The sequence below is a fragment of the Geotrypetes seraphini genome, chromosome 3, assembly GCF_902459505.1.
Source record: "Geotrypetes seraphini chromosome 3, aGeoSer1.1, whole genome shotgun sequence".
NCBI lineage: Eukaryota > Metazoa > Chordata > Amphibia > Gymnophiona > Dermophiidae > Geotrypetes > Geotrypetes seraphini.
The window spans coordinates 334,370,073-334,388,799 of NC_047086.1; the positions used below are offsets into that span (position 1 = coordinate 334,370,073).

The 18,727-nt window shown below is 40.9% G+C and overlaps 1 protein-coding gene across 7 annotated transcripts in view; it reads right to left on the reverse strand.

The window, feature by feature from the left end:
* Positions 1-4,457: 4,457 nt before the first annotated feature.
* Positions 4,458-18,727, reverse strand: part of BCL11A (BAF chromatin remodeling complex subunit BCL11A) — a 260,855-nt gene continuing 246,585 nt past the window's right edge. For 3 of the 7 annotated variants that reach the window (XM_033936446.1, XM_033936448.1, XM_033936450.1), the window contains 2 exons: positions 10,925-12,935; positions 4,458-6,020 (listed from right to left, as the gene is read on the reverse strand). In XM_033936446.1, the coding sequence (XP_033792337.1) occupies positions 10,927-12,935 (2,009 nt within the window). In that variant the 3' untranslated portion in view covers positions 4,458-6,020; positions 10,925-10,926. Of the gene's footprint in view, positions 6,021-6,430; positions 6,515-10,924; positions 12,936-18,727 lie in introns of all 7 variants that reach the window. The other 4 variants (XM_033936451.1, XM_033936452.1, XM_033936449.1 and 1 more) reach the window with 3 other exon arrangements.

The window sequence follows — 18,727 nt, forward strand, 5'->3', positions numbered from 1 at the left end:
CTGTCACACAGATGCACATGGTCCTTATTCTTTTCCCTATTCATGGTTTGGACATTTTGGCCCTGATTCTCCAAAAGTGCGTCCCGATTTTAGGCAGCTGTAGACGTCCTACAGCTGTCTAATCAGCCAATCGGGATGCACGTTTTTTTAAAAAAAATGCTCCCCAGGCAGGCCTGAAGGCGCCTCCGGGAGCCTAGGGAGACCCGCAAGATGCCTAAGCTCGCCTACAGGCCTTAGGCGAACTTAGGCGGCCCTACGCGTCTCCCTAGTAGAGGAAGAGACGCTTAAAATGTAGGCCAGCAAAATGCTGGTCTACATTGTAAGTAGACGCGGCCGCTATACTGATCGCGGCAAGGGATCTCCCTGCTGCAATAAAGTATAGCAGCCGCGGCTGCCTGTCCCATCACCGACAGGAGGATGCCTAACTCCTCCTGTCGGAACCCCGAACCCCCCTCCCCCCCAACTCGTAATCGCCAACAGGAGGATGCCCAACTCCTCCTGTCGGAACCCCGGAACCCCCTCCCCCCCAAACTCGTAATCGCCGACAGGAGGATGCCCAACTCCTCCTGTCGGAACCCCCTCCCCCCCAACTCGTAATCGCCGACAGGAGGATGCCCAACTCCTCCTGTCGGAACCCCCTCCCCCCAAACTCGTAATCGCCGACAGGAGGATGGCCAACTCCTCCTGCCGGAAAGCCCAACGACCCCCCGCCCCAACTAATCTCCCTCCCCCAACTAACCTTTCAATGTTGGTCAGCTGGACGGGTCTTGCTGCCGTCCAGCTGACGGGTCTGCCTCGTGGAAATGAGACGGCACGCCCCTTCCCCGCTAAATCTAAGGACTGATTGGCCCAGGCTGTAGAAGCCTGGACCAATCAGGCCTTAGGCATAGCGGATCCGCCCATCCCCACTAATCCTAAGGCCTGATTGGCCAAGGTGCCTAGCCTGGGCCAATCAGGCCTTAGAATTAGCGGGGATGGGCAGGGAAGGGGCGTGCCGTCTCATTTCCACGAGGCAGACCCGTCGGCTGGACGGCAGCAAGACCCGTCCAGCTGACCAACATTGAAAGGTTAGTTGGGGGAGGGAGATTAGTTGGGGCGGGGGGTCGTTGGGCTTTCCGGCAGGAGGAGTTGGGCATCCTCCTGTCGGCGATTACGAGTTTGGGGGGGAGGGGGTTCCGACAGGAGGAGTTGGGCATCCTCCTGTCAGCGATTACGAGTTTGGGGGGGAGGGGGTTCCGGGGTTCCGACAGGAGGAGTTGGGCATCCTCCTGTCGGCGATTACGAGTTTGGGGGGGAGGGGGTTCCGGGGTTCCAACAGGAGGAGTTGGGCATCCTCCTGTCGGCGATTACGAGTTTGGGGGGGGAGGGGGTTCCGGGGTTCCGACAGGAGGAGTTGGGCATCCTTCTATCGGCGATTACGAGTTTGGGGGCGGAGGGGGTTCCGGGGTTCCGACAGGAGGAGTTGGGCATCCTCCTGTCGGCGATTACGAGTTTGGGGGGGAGGGGGTTCCGGGGTTCCGACAGGAGGAGTTGGGCATCCTCCTGTCGGTGATTACGAGTTTGGGGGGGGGAGGGGGCTCGGGGTTCCGACAGGAGGAGTTAGGCATTCTCCTGTCGGTGATGGGACAGGCGGACGCAACAACCGCGGCCGCTATACATATTGCAGCAGGGAGATCCCTTGCTGCCATAAGTATAGCGGCCGCGTCTAATTTAACCCGATTCTCTAAAAACGCCGGTTACAGAATCGGCGTTTAGTATAGGACGCCTCTCCCGGGCGGCCTACCTGGGGAGCATTTTTTTTTTTAAAACGTGCATCCCGATTGGCTGATTAGACAGCTGTAGGACGTCTACAGCTGCCTAAAATCGGGACGCACTTTTGGAGAATCAGGGCCTTTAGGTTTGTAAAACAGATGTTCATGCTGGAAGTAACCAGCACATGGATGTTTCTTTCTCGTGCATTTTAGAGCCGGATCTACTGCTGTAGAACCTGCTCATGAGAAATAGATGTGTGATATCCTTTATAAAATTCTGTTTATGTACAATGTTGTTGCATATAAGTAATAATTTAAATACTTGCACTTAGGGGCATGTTTATTAGAAGGCCCACTATAGATTGCAGTACAAGCTAATACTTACTAAAAATAGCCAGTGTGCTAAAAACTTATGACTAGTTAGTACAGATCAGGGACGGGGCAGGGTATGGGCAGAAATTGGGCATGGCCTGCATGTTGCAGTTAATGCACAGTCACTTGTACAGTTATTACAAATGCATTCAACAGCTCCTCGAGGGCATCTACACTGTGAATGAAAAACCGTTAATACAGAACACTTCTGTGCAGAACATGCTGGAAATGCTCTCAACAGTTACCACACAACCTTTGAATTTACCATGCTTTAATTTTGGTTGTTAAAACACATTAACCCCCCTTAGTTTTATATGTGGTACATAAAAAATCGGCATCAATCAGAACAGTACTTTGCACATGCTTAGTGACTTATAGTTAGGCACTCTCATTTAGGCCAAGAAAAAGCAGGCTTAAATATCTGAACCTAAGTGGTGTGTGAATCAGGCATATTCTACAACAATGTGTCCAACTTTTAGGATCGACCATGATCCATCCATGCACCGCCTCTGACCACACCCCCTTTTGAGATTCACACACTAGAATTTATGCACATCATTTTATAGACTGCACTTAGTCCCAGATTCACTGATCTGGGCCCGATCCGGGCAGGTCCGATGAATTCAGTTAAGAAAAATATGCAGATAGGGGCAATCGGAGGAATACTCCCATCTGCCTGCACGGATCGCTGTAGATAGTCTGCGCATGCTCGGAATCGCAATCTTTTTTTTTTAAAAACTTTTTACTGGACCTCTGGGCCGGTTTTTTAATTTTTCTTTTGCCCGTGATTTTAACCCGCTAGAAGCCCGTGGGTTAAAACCACAAGCTATCATTGTGGGGCAGGCAGATCGGGACAGTGGGAGGTGTTCAGGGCAGCAACAGATCGGGGCTGACAGGGCAGAGAGCAGGGCGGTAGAAGGCAGGGCAGCCGGAAAGGGCTTGAGCGACTGGTCCCCAGCAGTTGCTTCTTTTGTGATAGGCCAGCCCAGTCGGTGTGCCTGAAAAATATTGGTGAATCGCTGCCTTGCTAGATTTGCATGCAATTTCCCTAATTTGCATGCGTGGATTGGAACGAAGTGCAGCCAGAAGGTTAGTGAATCGGGTTGGGGTCGTAAAGGGGTCACAAAACGATCGGTACACAATCGGTTTGCTTAGTGAATCTAGCCCTAAGAAAGTTATGTGTACCTTCTAATTAGTATCAATTATTAGGTGTTACTTGCCAATTATCAGCACTGATTAGCTTGTTAAAACAAATTAAGTTGCATGCACATCTCGGGTTGCACTTTACAGAATCCGGACCCAAGTACAAAAACTTTATTATGGTTGCTACCGCTCCTAAAAATTCACCCCTCTAGCTTTCAGCTTAACTGCTGCTCTCATTGCACAAAGGAACAGCCGTATGCATGATGAGTATCTACCCATATTCAGGGTCAAGCTCATCTCTGCTGAAATATTAGGCTAAGGGGTTAATTTTATAAACCATTCCTGCATATAAAGTAGTGTTCTATGTGCAGAAATAGGGACTTCTAAAATGCCCAAGAACATACATACATAGCATGTACCTTAACACAACATAAAGATAGGCATTTCTGTGTGCAGAGGACCAGCGGAGTTAGAAGATATATTCGTATAAAATGTGTGGATCTTTAAAACATGTTACCTTTACAAAATATGCAACCTGCTATAAAATTATCCGCCATACGTAGACATTTAATCTGCTCTATTTATAAGGAGGAGTGGCCTAGTGGTTAGAGCTGCTGCCTCAACCCCCCCGAGGTTGCGAGTTCAATCCCAGCTTCCACAGTTAGATTGTGAGCCTGCCAGGACAGTGAAAATACTTAAGAGTACCCGATCACTATTCAATGAATTGTAAACCATTTTGGATGAATCTCTTCCTGAAAAGGCAGTTAATAAATCCCAATAAATAAAAAGCTTGATTGGCAAGCAAAAATCTCTCACCCTATTTGCAGCTCAACAATGCAACTCAATTAACTGTCTTTAACGGGATGGGTGGGGAAGGGGGTCTATAAAGAGATACATAAGTTATAGGATACCAGAAAACATTCATCTTAAAGGGCAATTTATAATGTAAAGCATTAATGCAACACACTGTGTGCCAAATGTGTGCTCAGCTGTGTCTTCAGCATCCAGGAATCACATCAACACAATACTGGTCGTGGCACTGCCTTGTCCTGTGAATGTCTCTCACAAGTTTGTCATCTTGACATTTACCCCCTTTTTTCTACTTTTCACGTGTTTTAATCAGTAGCATCATAAACCACAGGTGCATTTTCTAGTGCACATTAAAACATTTAAGAATGAGTACACAAAACCTAGAGCTCCAACATTTTATTGTCACGTTCCTTTTCAGCTGAATTGTCTTCTCAAAAAGTAGAAGTATAACAAGTAAGAAAGGAGGATTCTTGGAATATACCAGCAGTATATAACAACATTTTATATTACACTCACTATATTTTTTTTAAAAAAATCGTCGTCATTAACATGGGGTGGGGAGGGGAACAACCTATTAAAATAAGAGCTGCTTGCATTTTTATTATTATTGTTGTTCTTTTCTGCCAACCTTACTTTATCAAGATTGTGTGCAAATTGTGCATAGAGATGAAGCTTGCCATCTGTGCCAGTCCGTGGTACTTTGACATCGAGGTGGTTACACCGTGCAGCTTATTCCCAAAGTTAGCGTGGCCCTGCGAAACATCTGCGGGCCAGACTCTTGGTGATGTCTGAATTTTTTCATAATTATTACATAGATAGTCCTTACAATTAAATTGTGTCAGCATTAACAAAAAGCATCTATACAGTGAAAATGCCTTCAGTGAGAGAACTATGTACAGATCCATCCTGGAAAAAAAAAAAAATCTAACAATGGGCAGTTTATTATTACTCAGATAGTCATTCTCATTTAGACATCTTTTCACATAGAAATATATCTATAAAAGTTTCTGGGGGATAGGAGGTCATGCTTGCATGGAATTTTACAGCAGCTTAAGAACACATTACAGATGCCATATAAATCTGGTTCAGAATTCTAACAAAGTGGAAAAGGCCTCAATGGTTCATGGTTTTACACCACCATTAATTTATCACACTGTTAGAAAATGTCACAGTTTGTATTACTATTTTTTCTTCAGTGTTCAGGCTACAACATGTCATTTGTGAGTTGTGGTTCTTATTGACTAGGTTTTAAAGCTCCAGTTTAGGCAATGTTGTTTATAATCACATAAAGCAGGGTTTCGCATTGTCCATGTACACAAATGGTAAATATTACATCTGATGGATTTCTTCAGCTCTATGGGGGGATGCAAGCATACATGGCATGTTTTCTCATTTTTCTTAAGTGCTTTTTTTTCCCCATTCTACCTTCCCTTGATTTGTCATCAATTCAATAAATAAAAAACAAATTGACAAGCAACCACTCTATATATACATAATACTTTTCAACAGTCTTCTGCTGAATTTGAGTTCTCTGCCACTGACTGCATCCATCGAAAACAGCAACAGAGGGAAAACTCTGCCACGTGAGCCTTTCATGGACATCTAATGGCAATAACGTGGAAGCCACTTCATTCGTAAAACTGAAGCAAAGTGCTTTGAGCATTTCTGTCTGATGCATGGGGCTGAGATATAAGGCTACAAAACCTCTGGAACGTAAAAGATCAGATCTAAGTAATCTTTCATTTACAGGTTGCTTGGTTTGCTCAAACCAGCGGGCTCATCTTCTGTTTCCATGCTCCTTCTTCAGCTTCTTGCATCAAAGCTAGCTCAAGTTTATTTATTCTGCCCAAAACTGTAAGAATATTTTTTAATGTTTTTGCGTATCTGTTCAGACTTCTTGTCAAATATTTCTGTCCTTAGATTTAAAGATGCTGTATTTTCCCCCTAGAAAAAAGGGACACAAATCACACTCTTAGTTAAAAAAAAAAAAAAAATTGCCTGATACACACCGAGTTATAAAAGGGTATCTTATCTATGCAATGGCAGGGACACATGACAGCTTTGCTTAGCTTTATGCAGCACGAGAACCAGGTTACAATTAGTCGGTTATATTAGGGACAAATGACACTATCACGTAGGTATGCTATTTGTAAACTATATGAAGGATACAGCATGCGATGTTTGTATAATGGACAATGTGTACAATCCTCAGAGGAGCTACCATAATTGATGTTAATTCAAGGCTTTGAAGATAACACAGTAGACACATTATTTCAAAAATCTATGGGTCGTGCAAACTAGAAGCTAAAAGCAGAGCACAATTAGAAAAACTGATGGGACAGTTTTCATTTCACCTGGAACGCATGCCACTACTTTCTTTGTCTTGGCTTGTTGCTACAGCCATATTTATTTGGTTTATTTAAGGGTGGTCAGAGCTCCTTTAAAAGAAAAATGGAAAAAGTCACATATGAATGAGATGCTAGATTTCCTTCATATATGAATATGACTGCAACAAAGCAACTAGATTCAAAAGCAGTTCATTTATTTTGAAACTTATTACATAACACATTCATATTTGTGAACAGCAATTCTTTCTAAATGATTTTTGGGGGTAGGGGGGTTGCTTCTTTTCTTCATTTACACACATAATATGGCACTGTTCCACTAGGAAATAACACATGAGTAAAATGCTTGCAGCAGAGTATCTTGAACATTGGATGATTCGCTATATGATATATCAGCAAGTGGGTTTTAGAGAATGTGTCAAATAAGGACACAAGAGGCTTGCATCATGTACTTTAATTTTTTTTTTTATTTTTCAATAAAGGGACAAAATGGGTGTATGAACAGGATAATGCAGACAACTGTCAAAAAAAACAAAAAAAACACAGACAGTGGTTTACCCAATAGAACTTAACAAAGACCAGAAACAAATACAATAAAAAAAATTCCAAAAAAAAGCCAGGCTGTAATGACCTTTGGTCATCAAAATAATAATAAAATTTAAAAAAAAAGTTAAGAAAAAAAAATAAAAAGATCTAAACTATGTGCCTCTGTTTTGAACAGTGCACATACGCAATAATAAATAGTGACTCCCATAGTAAAAGATAAAATTTCAAGTTACCACAAACAGCTTTCATTACAGGAATAGAAAAGACCAATAACAAAATATTCTGCATTGCCAGTTACAAAAATGTATTGACTCAAGCGGGCTTTTCTCCTTAATATGCTTTGCATATGAAATTCTTTCCAATCTAAATATAAAGCACCATTTTATTTATTTATTTGGCAATGAAAAAAACTGCAAAACATTGTTTTTTTCTTTTCTATATATTTTTTCTCTTTTACTGCATATGAAGTTAAAAATGATGGAATGTAGGGTAGAGAAGGAATAGGGACCAGAAGCACACTATATGACAAAACATTATTAGCTTTCAGTACTGCATACAGTATGGCAGTAGGAACCCCCCCCCAAAAAAAAAAACAAAAAAAAGGAGCCCAGATACATACAGACCCTCGGTGACAGCTAGCAGTGTGACATTCAAACTGCTTCCTGCTCCCCCCCCAATCCCCACCAGCCATTGCATGGCCCTTCATCTGTACAAATGTCACACCTTCTCATTCCTTTTTTAATTTTTGTCCATTTTGTTTTAAAACATACAAATAATTCGCACTATATTATCCTGCCAAATTAAAAAAATATACTGTGGCAGCCTGTGGTTTTTGTGGGAGTTATTTTTTTTGTTATTGTTTTTTTCACTACCAAAAAAGGTACGTCAATACCTTTTTTTAAAGAGAACAAGCGACAATTAAAAATACAAGCTTCAATATAAATACTATAGTGCCTACACTAGGTGAACATTTAATTCAAATACCATTCTAGAAATACAGAAAAAAAAGATCATAAATGTGTTTTAGCATAGGAATCAACATGAGTGTGCATTTTCCTATATTTAAGTACTATATAATCTTAAACTTTCCCCCAAACCTGTGTTTTTACAACCTGAAGAACTGTATATAACCAAGGCATAGAATTTCTACTATCAATTTTTTTTTTCTTAAATGAATAACAAGTCTTATACACCACCAAGACAATGGGACCCTAAGATACAGTTTCCCTAAACATAATGAAGTGTTTAATAAAAATTCTTAACATTTATATTTTAAAAAAGTTTTGTACAAAAAAATCCTTGCACTGTTGAAACGAAAGCAATCATTCATTTTGTCTACATGTAGTCTGTTTCCATTCACAGCGCTCTAAGGTTGCGTCCGAGTAGATTCATTAGTCAAGTAAACGGCTGGCAAAAGGGTTGGTTTTTTTTGTTTTTTTTAACGCTCATCAGTGAGATCAAGTTAAATTTTATTTAATCAGCATTCTTTCGACTTTTCCCTTTAAAGTATAAACCTGTAAACTGGGAAAATAGTACAGTGCACTTATTTGTCCAATCTGAGCAATCTTATTTTTATACTCAACCTCTGTACCTCTGATTAAAGGAAAAGATACAGATATTGCAGGCAGAGTCAAGTGCTATCTGAATACCAACTGAGGCTAGCTTAAAGTAAGAAAAGAATGAATCTTTTTGTTTATGAGAACACAAATAGCACACAGCATATGGGAAAAGAATGAAGTCAAACTTTCCTTTTGGGGGGAGCATAGGAATGCACTGCTTCTCTTAAAATTTATCTCTTTCTTTTTCCCGTTTTAGAACATCACATTTCAAGGCAAGTTGGCGTTCATAGTTAATCATCAAAGTATCAGTTATAGCTTATACAACTGTTATAATTTTAAATGGCAGAAGAGTGCCACGTTGTGCTAATGGCTGTTATCTCAATTTTCCGACATTATTGCCCCCCTTTTTTCTCAGCGATACAAAAAGTTTGTAAAGCATTACAAGTTTGATTGTCAGCGAGACAACCAAGCAAAATCTGGATTAGCTTAAAAAAAATCTTTCCTTAAATTTATCTTGTGCCAGCATCAATAAAAGAAAAGAGGGAAGTTATTAACGTGTGCTACCATTAAGACATGTTAGTCTAATATTCACCTAGTTATTAGTAACTAGATCTTATTGTATAAATGGGGACCTGTGCTAACATAGCACGAGTTAAGGGTAGAACATGACTTAACAGTAGCCCCATTGATAATTACACCCATAATTAGAAGCAAATTTTTCCCGAGCATACATCTCTTCACTAACCCCTCTCCCTTTTACTAAACCATGGGAGAGGTTTCTACTGTGGCCCAGGGTGCTAAATGCTTTGACACTGCTCCGACATTCATAGACTTTCTATGAGCCTTGGAGCATGTAGCACCCCAGACCGCAGTAGAAACCTCTACCGAAGCTTAATATAAAAGAGAGCCTAAACGATTTAGGGGAGAAGTTATCAACGTGAGCTACTATTAAGTCGAGTTATTTTGGCACAGGGTCCTACTTAGGCATTGAGACCCTGTGCAAAAATAACCTGACTTAACAGTAGCCCCCCTCAGGAGCATAGTTATCAATGTGGGCTACTATTAAGAGGTGTGGTTTTACCACTAACTCATGCTGTTGAACACAGGTCCCATTTTATGCAATGAGACCTACCCCACTCTTTTATCAAGCTGCGCTAGAGGTTTTATAGCATGGGCTGGCGCGTTAAAGCGCTCCGAAGCTCATAGAAATTCTATATGCGTCGGAGCATTTATCATGCCGGCCCACACTAAAAACTTCTAGCGCAGCTTGATAAAAACCAGCTTTAGTTATTAATAAATAGGGTTAACGATAAAATAACATGTCTTAATGATAGCCCGTGTTAACTCTCCTCCTTAGTTGTGACCAAAAGTAAACACATCTGGAGTTATTTAACCATCAATTTAAGAAAAACCCAAAAGCTAAAATCTGAGGGAAAAATCCTATTTTAAGCTCTCAGCAGGAGCAAATTAGCTTTTATACTGGCAAAATCAGTTTTTCGTTTCAACATATCATTCAAGGGAGATGATGATTAACTAGGGACTTACTGGGTCATCTACTTAGGTAGCCAGTGTTTTGAGAAATATATAGAATCATAATAGGTCCTAAAGTCCCCCAGCTTTATCCAATGTTGAATTAAATAAGTTTAATACAAGCAGGAAGAACCATCAGCATGGTTTTGATAGGATCAAAGGCACTCAGATATGTTTTATTAAACCAAATGATAGTACAAATTCACCTTGTTTGGCTAAATTTTCAATTCAAGGTCTTTTTTACCCCCTTCTCCAATTGACAAAGTTACCCTACAGAGGCAGAAATTTCTAGCTAATATAGCATTGCATTTCAGGGCTATCATCCTGTCCCCAGGAGCATTAATCCAAAAAAGTAAAAAAATAAAAAGACTTCCTCCAAATATTACAACAACAAAAAAAAAAAAACAACAAATCTGAAAAGAAAAACAAACTGTACATGATATGTATTACAGAATTTATGCAGCACACTCATTTTTCAAAACAGAACAGGAAAACAGCACTATGTCTGCTCTGAAAAACTGATCAGGGACAATTTAATAGCCATAATATACCATACATGCTGTCTAATTCAAAATAATTAAAAAAAATCCAAAATACATACACAACATGTAAATTATTGCACAAGAGAAAGGCTCAAAGTTTGCGAAAAATGCAATAGTACTGCCCCGGTACAGATCATGCATTCAAACGATGAAAACAAAGAAAAACAAAATTAAAATAAAATAAAAATAAAAAAAAAATAAAAAACACAGATGTGCTGGTGACAAGCACTCTCATATCCTTAGCTTCCAATATTTTAATCAGGACTAGAAAGAAAAATCTACAGGGAATAGAGGGTGAAATTGGGAGCGAGAGGGTATTAATATACCTCTATTCAGTTTTTATATCATTATTCAAGACTCGATCACTGTGCCATTTTTTCATGTGTTTCTCCAGGGTACTGTACACGCTAAAAGGCATCTGACAAATTTCACATTTGTAAACGTCCTTTCCCACCTGCCCATGTGTTTTCATGTGCCGGGTGAGTTTGCTACTCTGGGCGCAGGCGTAGTTACAAAGCTCACATTTGTACGGCCTTTCACCTGTGTGGCTCCTCCTGTGAACAGTGAGGTTACTACAGTTCTTGAAGATTTTCCCACAGTACTCACAAGTGTCGCTGCGTTTGCCCTCTTTTGAACTAGGCCTTCCGGGGCCTGGGCCACTAATGTGTGGCGTGCTTCCTCCACTTCCTGTGCCGCTGCGGCCTGAAATCCCTCCATCCATCTCTCCTGGAGGCGTGGAGAAGCGTAAACTTCCATTTTCTGATGAGTGCTCTGAAGAGGAGGCAAAAGGCGATTGTCTGGAGTCCCCAAAGGTGAGGAATGGATCTTTTAGCTGCCTTGAGGCAGCATATCCAGCAAGCCATTGGGAGTAAACATTTTCTGCATTAGGCATAGCAGTAGCAGGTAGGTCAAACTCCTTCTCAAGTTTAATGCGTTTTGAGAATGGGCTTAGGGAGCTTGGGCTACCTAAAAGCAGCTTTTTTGATAAGCCTCCAGAAGCTGATTCACCAGGTGATGACCCTCTACCATTAACAGTGCCCTCATCAACGCGATCTGATTCTCCAGCTACTGAGTCTTCATCGCAAGTGTCTCTATGTGCCTCAATTTCAGACAAATGCCCTCTTTTATGCTTTTCTCCCATAACCTGGTGAAAGGCCTCACTGAAATGATGCATGGCGCTCAAGTTCATCCCTTGCATGACATCGGGCATGGAACGGCTTTCGTCAATAGACCTGGAGTTATTTTCATGATGACGAGCTGCTTCTAGATTAATACCAAAGCCAAAATCTGGTCTACTGTCATTTTCATTTAAGTCCTCCTCCTCCTCCTCTTCCTCCTCCTCCTCCTCTTCCTCCTCCTCTTCCTCCTCATCTCCATTTTCTGGAATCATGTTGGGATCATTTTCACTCTTAAACTTAGCAACTACAGACTTGAGGGCACTACTTGCACTACCAACTAAATCACTGGTTCCAGGCTCTGGGGAGCTAGCGGTAGACAGCCCATCATCAGACTTTACTGTCATTGGTGAAGATTTGTGCATGTGTGTTTTCATGTGGCGCTTTAGTTTGCTGGCTTGGGTGCATGCATGGTCACAGAGGCTGCATTTGTAGGGCTTTTCTCCAGTGTGACTTCTACGGTGTACTACTAAATTACTCTGAAACTTAAAAGTCTTCCCACAAAACTCACAAGATTTTGATTTAATTGGAGGCTGAGGAGGAGGAACAGACTGAAGAGGAGGGAGAGGTGGAGTTGCCATAAACGGTGGCTTGCTGCCTGACTGGAATGGTTGCAGTAACCTTTGCATAGGGCTGGGCCGGCTTGGAGACAACGGTGGACTGGAACCAGAGGTATTTCCAGCTAACTCTCGAAGTCTCCTGGAGAAATCCATAGCTGGTGGCTCCAAGGCCAAGGGGTTCAGTCGCAGCACCCTGTCAAAGGCACTAGGGTGATGGGTTGCTAGAGCCATTTCTTCTGCACCCAGACGTTCTATGCGATGGGGATCTAAATGGTGTCTTGGAGGTGGACTAAACAAAGGAGGCGTGGGTGGAAAGCGGCCTTCTCCGAGGCCAGAGGCCTCTCTCGATACTGACCCAGGTATTCTCAGCAGGTTAAAGGGATTACTGTCTGCAATATGAATTCCATGGAGTGGCGGCTGTGAGGGACATTCTGCACCCAGTCCAGATGGGATGCCTACCCGCGGTGTCAGGGGACTGCCATGCTCACTCTCCAAGTAGATTCTGAAGCCGTGGGTGTTCTGGGCGTGTTGCAAAAGAAACCAAGCACTGTTGAATGGCTGTTTACATGTTGTACATGTGTAGCTGCTGGGCTCATCTTTACCTGCAAAATAACACAAGAGTAATATCAATTTTTAATTAAAGCAACCTTTATTAAAGATTGATAGCTAATACTCTATAATCTAAAAGTCCAAATTTGAGAAACTTAAACCCATGTAATTTGGTACAAGTAGGAAAAAGAACTTGCGCTGGCTGCAACAGATTTATTACCAAAAATACTTAAGTTTCTTTTATTTCCTAGAAAATAGTAAGTCATTAGTTTCTATGCATGTACTGCCTTCCTGTTCTCTGCTTCCTAGAAAACAGTCTTAAATCAAGAAACCATTTTATAGATCAGTTCAGATGATAACATCAATTAATTCTAATTATGCCCCCACAGATGCTTCAGTCTTACCCACCAACAACCTTGCTAATATTTAAAATTAAAAATCATTATCCAAAAAAAAAAAAAAAATTTCTAATGGAGGCAGTCTAATTTCCAACAAATACATACTCTGACCTCGAGAAACAATTTAGAGTAGCATATGCAATTATAATTAGCAAGCAGAGAAATGTTAAAGCTGATCTCTTTCGTTATTATGAGAGACTAATAATGTGTGCACAATTACACAACGCTGCGTTGCTCCAAAACCGTGACTCAGCTGAGAAACTGAAAGATGTAGTTCAGTTAGTCAAACATTCTGGTTAGTAACCAAACAGACTGCAAAGCAAAGCCCCTGCTCAAGTCATGCAATCAACAGCGCACAAGAAACAGTAAATACAAGCCTATATTCAATGATATCAAATATTAGAGATATTTGTTTTATGATCGGGATATCAAAAATCAATAAACTTGAAACTTGAATGCCCCCTCCCCCCAAAAAAGTTTAGATTCTCTTAATTTTGTCTGTTTTTCATGCATTTTGACATGCAAAATAATGCTGTTGACATATGCAGTACATGATCCAGGCATAACCCACGGACCCTCCCATAGCTTTTCAGTGGCCTGGGCCTGGGGAAAGCATTTTGATCAATTTTCATAAGGAATGTGGTTGAACAAAGACAAAAGAATAAAGGAGACAGACTACAGTTCAAGCTGTGGTCACTCAAAATAGTTTCTCTCTTCACTTTAAGGCTCCTGCCTAATCATCCTATATATATATTCTGTCAACAGCAGACAATCTGGTACCTTTGCTAATTCCAGAAACATTTGGAACAACATTTAACAATTTGTTCCATAAATGGAGTCTACGGAGGCAATGTCATAAAAGTTTTCCAACATAGGATGCAAGTTTTACATTTAGAAAGGGGCTCTCAAACTGTGTGCAAAACTAAAGAGCATATTTAATGTATAGGGCTGCATGCGTCTGGTAGCGCTATAGAAATGATAAGTAGTAGTATTTACAAGACTATATTCAATTATATAAAATATTAGGGATGTGAATCCCCCCCAAACAAAAACAAAAAAATTAGAATCTGAATTTTATCCACTTTTCATTCACTTTGGTCTTGATTCTATATATGTTGCCTATAAATCGGTGCTGACTAGTACAGCGCTAAGTACAATTCCATGAAAGTTAAGGGCGCTGTATAGAATTGTGCTTAGTGCCGCCTAAGTGACCTTAGGTGTCCTAACTTTTAGCTGCATCGTATTTTTGTCAGGGTTTTCTTGGCCTAAATGTCTGTGCCTAAGCCAAAAACAGGTGCCTACTTTGAAAATATCCTCATGATCCAGCCCCTAATCATACCCACTTTTAACTCTGCGTTTTGGACTAAGCACCTACCTTTTATAGAAACACACTCAGGCCCCCAACTTTCAATTTAGTCCAATTACCACCAATTACAAGGTTTTAAGTGCCAATTATTGGCATCTACATCGGCTAGGTGTCAATCTTTAGGTGGACTTTATAGAATTTGGGTGTTTATATTCCTTTTCATATGTTCATTTTAAATGCAGGCATGGTAGGTGCACTAAAAAAAACTTTATACCTGCAAATCAACTGTACACATATAATTCACAGGTATAAATGATTAGTATACGCAACAAGTTTCTTTTAGATGCCCAAACAAATTGAATGCAGAGTAATGAATGCATAATCCTATAAATTTGGTGATGTGTGTGAGTATGTATATATCCTGTGTATGTATATATACATACACACAGTATATATATATATATATATATATATATATATATACACACACACTGTGCATATACTGTGTATATATATATATATATATATATATATATGTGTGTGTGTGTGTATATATATACTGTATGTATATACTGTGTGTATATATATACTGTGTGTACATATACTGTATGTATATACCGTGTGTATATATATATGTATATATACTGTGTGTGTATACATAGTATATATACATACACACAGTATATATATATATATATATATATATATATACACACATACATACATATACACATACACAGTATATATATACACATACACACAGTATATATATGTGTGTGTATATATACCTATACACACACACACACACATATGTACACACAAATCACAGGGCAGAGACACCTGCCTGGAAGCTACTATAGCTCAATAAGTATAAGTCCTGTGCTCCTCTTCCAGATGTCATAAGTTCAAATCCAAACCAGCTCCCCAGCACATATTTTAATTGTAGCATTCTACCTTGTAGGTGCACCTTGATGATCTCACAATGAGGTCACCATTGTGCAGCTGCAAACCTTCATTTGAAATGAAGTAGAACCTATGCTATGGTCTGTATCTGTTTTTAAGCTTTTGCAAATGAAGTTATATATGCAATCTATATATTTTTGACATGTGCTTTCTTTGCTTTCAAGAATGAGCTGATTTGAGCACTGTTTTAACAGGTAGCTTTTTAGCAAGAAAACTAAAGCTATGTTTTTCATGTGCTGTTCTTCAGTTAATGGATCTTTTCCTCTAATTAGCAAATAGAATTGCTGTTCGCCCAGAAAAATAAGTTTTGCATGCAATATCTTTGCATTGATGTGCCCCGTTTATGTGATGCCTTATTAGAAATGTATTTTGAGCTTAATAAAGCAAAAATAAAAACCCAGAGAGCTATTTAGCTGATCACATTAAGAACATCCAAACTGTGCCTAAGTTCCGGAAGAACATCCAAAGAGTGCCTAAGTTCCATCCATTGAACTCAGATCTATTTGAAGCCCAAACGAAGCTCAAAAGTAGACCTGGTTTTCATTCGCCCACAATATAGGCATGATATGGATGCCTTAGGTTGCTCAGTGTTATGTAAATGAATCAAAGGACACCCAAATTGAGTCATTGCCCATTCCACGCCCATGCCTATTGAGTTAGGCGCAAAGTTTTAAACATGGGCGTCCATGAAATTGTGACTGCGTTTTGGTGATAAAAACGTCCAAGTGCCAGTGTATGCCCATTTTGGGATGTTTTTCGCTTTTGAAATTGAGCCCCACTGTACCTAAATGCTATACAAAGAGCCAGGGGGGAGGGGATCTTGCAGTTGCATGTACTAATCACTTAAGCATGCAACTGCCAACTTCAGGTGCCCACTTTACAACAGCCTTTGACATGGCGCTAGTGCTTGTGGCTAAAGTTAGATGGATGCTCGCCAACTCGTGTCTTATGCTAGAACGGAAATTTCACATGCAATTGCTGTAAAACAATTGGCCACCTTTGTAGAATCTAACCCTGTACGTACTGTGATAAGTACTGGCACCCTATAGGAAAATGCTGAGTAATTGGAACAGAATACAAGCTTTGGTATTGCCACTGATTTTTTTTCACCCGCATGATGTTAACATTGTGAAAGCAGGAAATGCAGTTCTGTGCTCATCACTCTCAGTATTCCTGTGAAACCTGGGCATTTATAGATTAGAAATAAAAGTGCTGCAGATCTACTAAACAGGAAAAAAAATACAACAGCATTAAAAATTAAACTGTAGTTAGAAAACAATAGTGCTTCACTACATACGGTCTTTGTAGCCTGACCTGCGATTTGCTTTCCTGTGCATTGTTAATCTCACTGAAAGTATCCTGTTCTTGGATAAACCTCTTTATAGGATTACATAAGAGATACAGAAATTAGGTTGCAAGCATTTGCTTAATGTGAAAAAAGCAAACAGATTTCCAAAGAGAATGCTGTTGACATGCCAGGGGTAGGCAACTCCGGCCCTCGAGAGCCAGAGCCAGGTCAGGTTTTCAGGATATCCACAATAAATATGCATGAGACAGATTTGCATCTCAAGGAGGCAGTGCATGCAAATCCATCTCATACATATTCATTGTGGATATCCTGAAAACCTGACCTGGCTCCGGCTTTCGAGGACCAGAATTGTCTACTCCTGACATATGTAGTACATTATCCAGCCATAACACCCATGGCCCCCTCCCACAGTTTTCAGTGGGGTAGGGGGACGGATTTTGGTCCATTTTCATAAGCAATGAGGTTGAACAATGATAGAAGAATAAAGGAGACAGACTACTGTTCAAACTGTGGTCATTTAAAATAGTTTCTCTCGTCACTTTAAGGTTTCTGCATAATTATCAAATATATTCTGTAAACAGCAGACAATCTGGTACCTTAGCTAATTCCAGAAGCATTTGAAACAACATTTAACTATTTATTCCATAAATGGAATCTACGGAGGCAATTTTATAAAGGTTTTCATGCATAGGAAGCAAGATTTACATTCAGATAGGGGGCTCTCAAACGGCATACATGGTCATGCATAGGTAAAGTGCAAGTTTAATGTACAGCCTGCATGCGTCTGGTAGTGCTATAGAAATAATTGGTAGTTTCTCGTGGTCCCTTCAGTCCCTGCTACACCGGAACAGGAAGTTACAGCAGCTGTTCTGGTAGTAGGGACTGAAGAGACCGCAAGAGTTGCTTAGCCTGCAGGAAGTGCTATCAAAGGTTAGAGAGAGGGAGGCAAGGAGGACAGAGAGTTGACCACGGGAGGAGGGAGAAAGGAGAGAGAGATCCAACTGAACCACACTGGAGCAGACCACCGTGGGGGGGGGGGGACAGGGAGAGAGAAAGGAGAACGATACCCTACCACTGGAGAAGGGGGGGGGAGAGAGAAATCTAAAATCACAGGGGGAGGGAGGGGAAGTGGGAGAGATCTGACCACAGGGGAGAGGGAGGGAGATGGTAGAAGCACAGGAAGATTTGCTGGGAGAAATAAGTGCAGATTGGGGGGGAGGTAGGTTGATGTTTGAGAGGGCCAGATTCTGGAAATAAGGATGGAAAAAACAAGGGATATGGTGATAGAGGAAGGAAGGAGAGAAATGTTGAACACGGCAGTATTCAAGGCCCAATTAAAAGCCCACCTCTTCGAGACTGCCTTCGACTCCTCTCACCTTGGGTTCTGTATCTTTAACCCTGCCTGTATCTATATGTCCTGCCTGTCTGTCCAAGTTAGATTGTAAGCTCTTCTGAGCAGGGACCATCTATTAAATGTCAAAGTATACAGCGCTGCATGTGTCTTTCAGTGATTCATATTGTGTACGTATTATGTGAACTGCTTAGGTTTACTAATAGTAAATATTGAAGAACTAAGGCCAGTACTGTGCAGACTTGCACGGTCTGTGTCTGCATATGGCCGTTTGGGGAAGTATGGGCTGGGAAGGGCTTCAATGGCTGGGAGGGCGTAGATGGACTGGAGTGAGCTTTGACGGAGACTTCAGTAGTTGGAACCTAAGAACAGTACCGGGCAGAACTTTAGATTCTTGCCCAGAAATAGCTAAGGAGAAGAAGGAAAAAAAGAAAACCCCAACAAATTTTTAGATTGAATCAGGTTGGGCAGACTAGATGAACCATTCAGGTCTTTATCTGTCATCATCTCCTATGTTA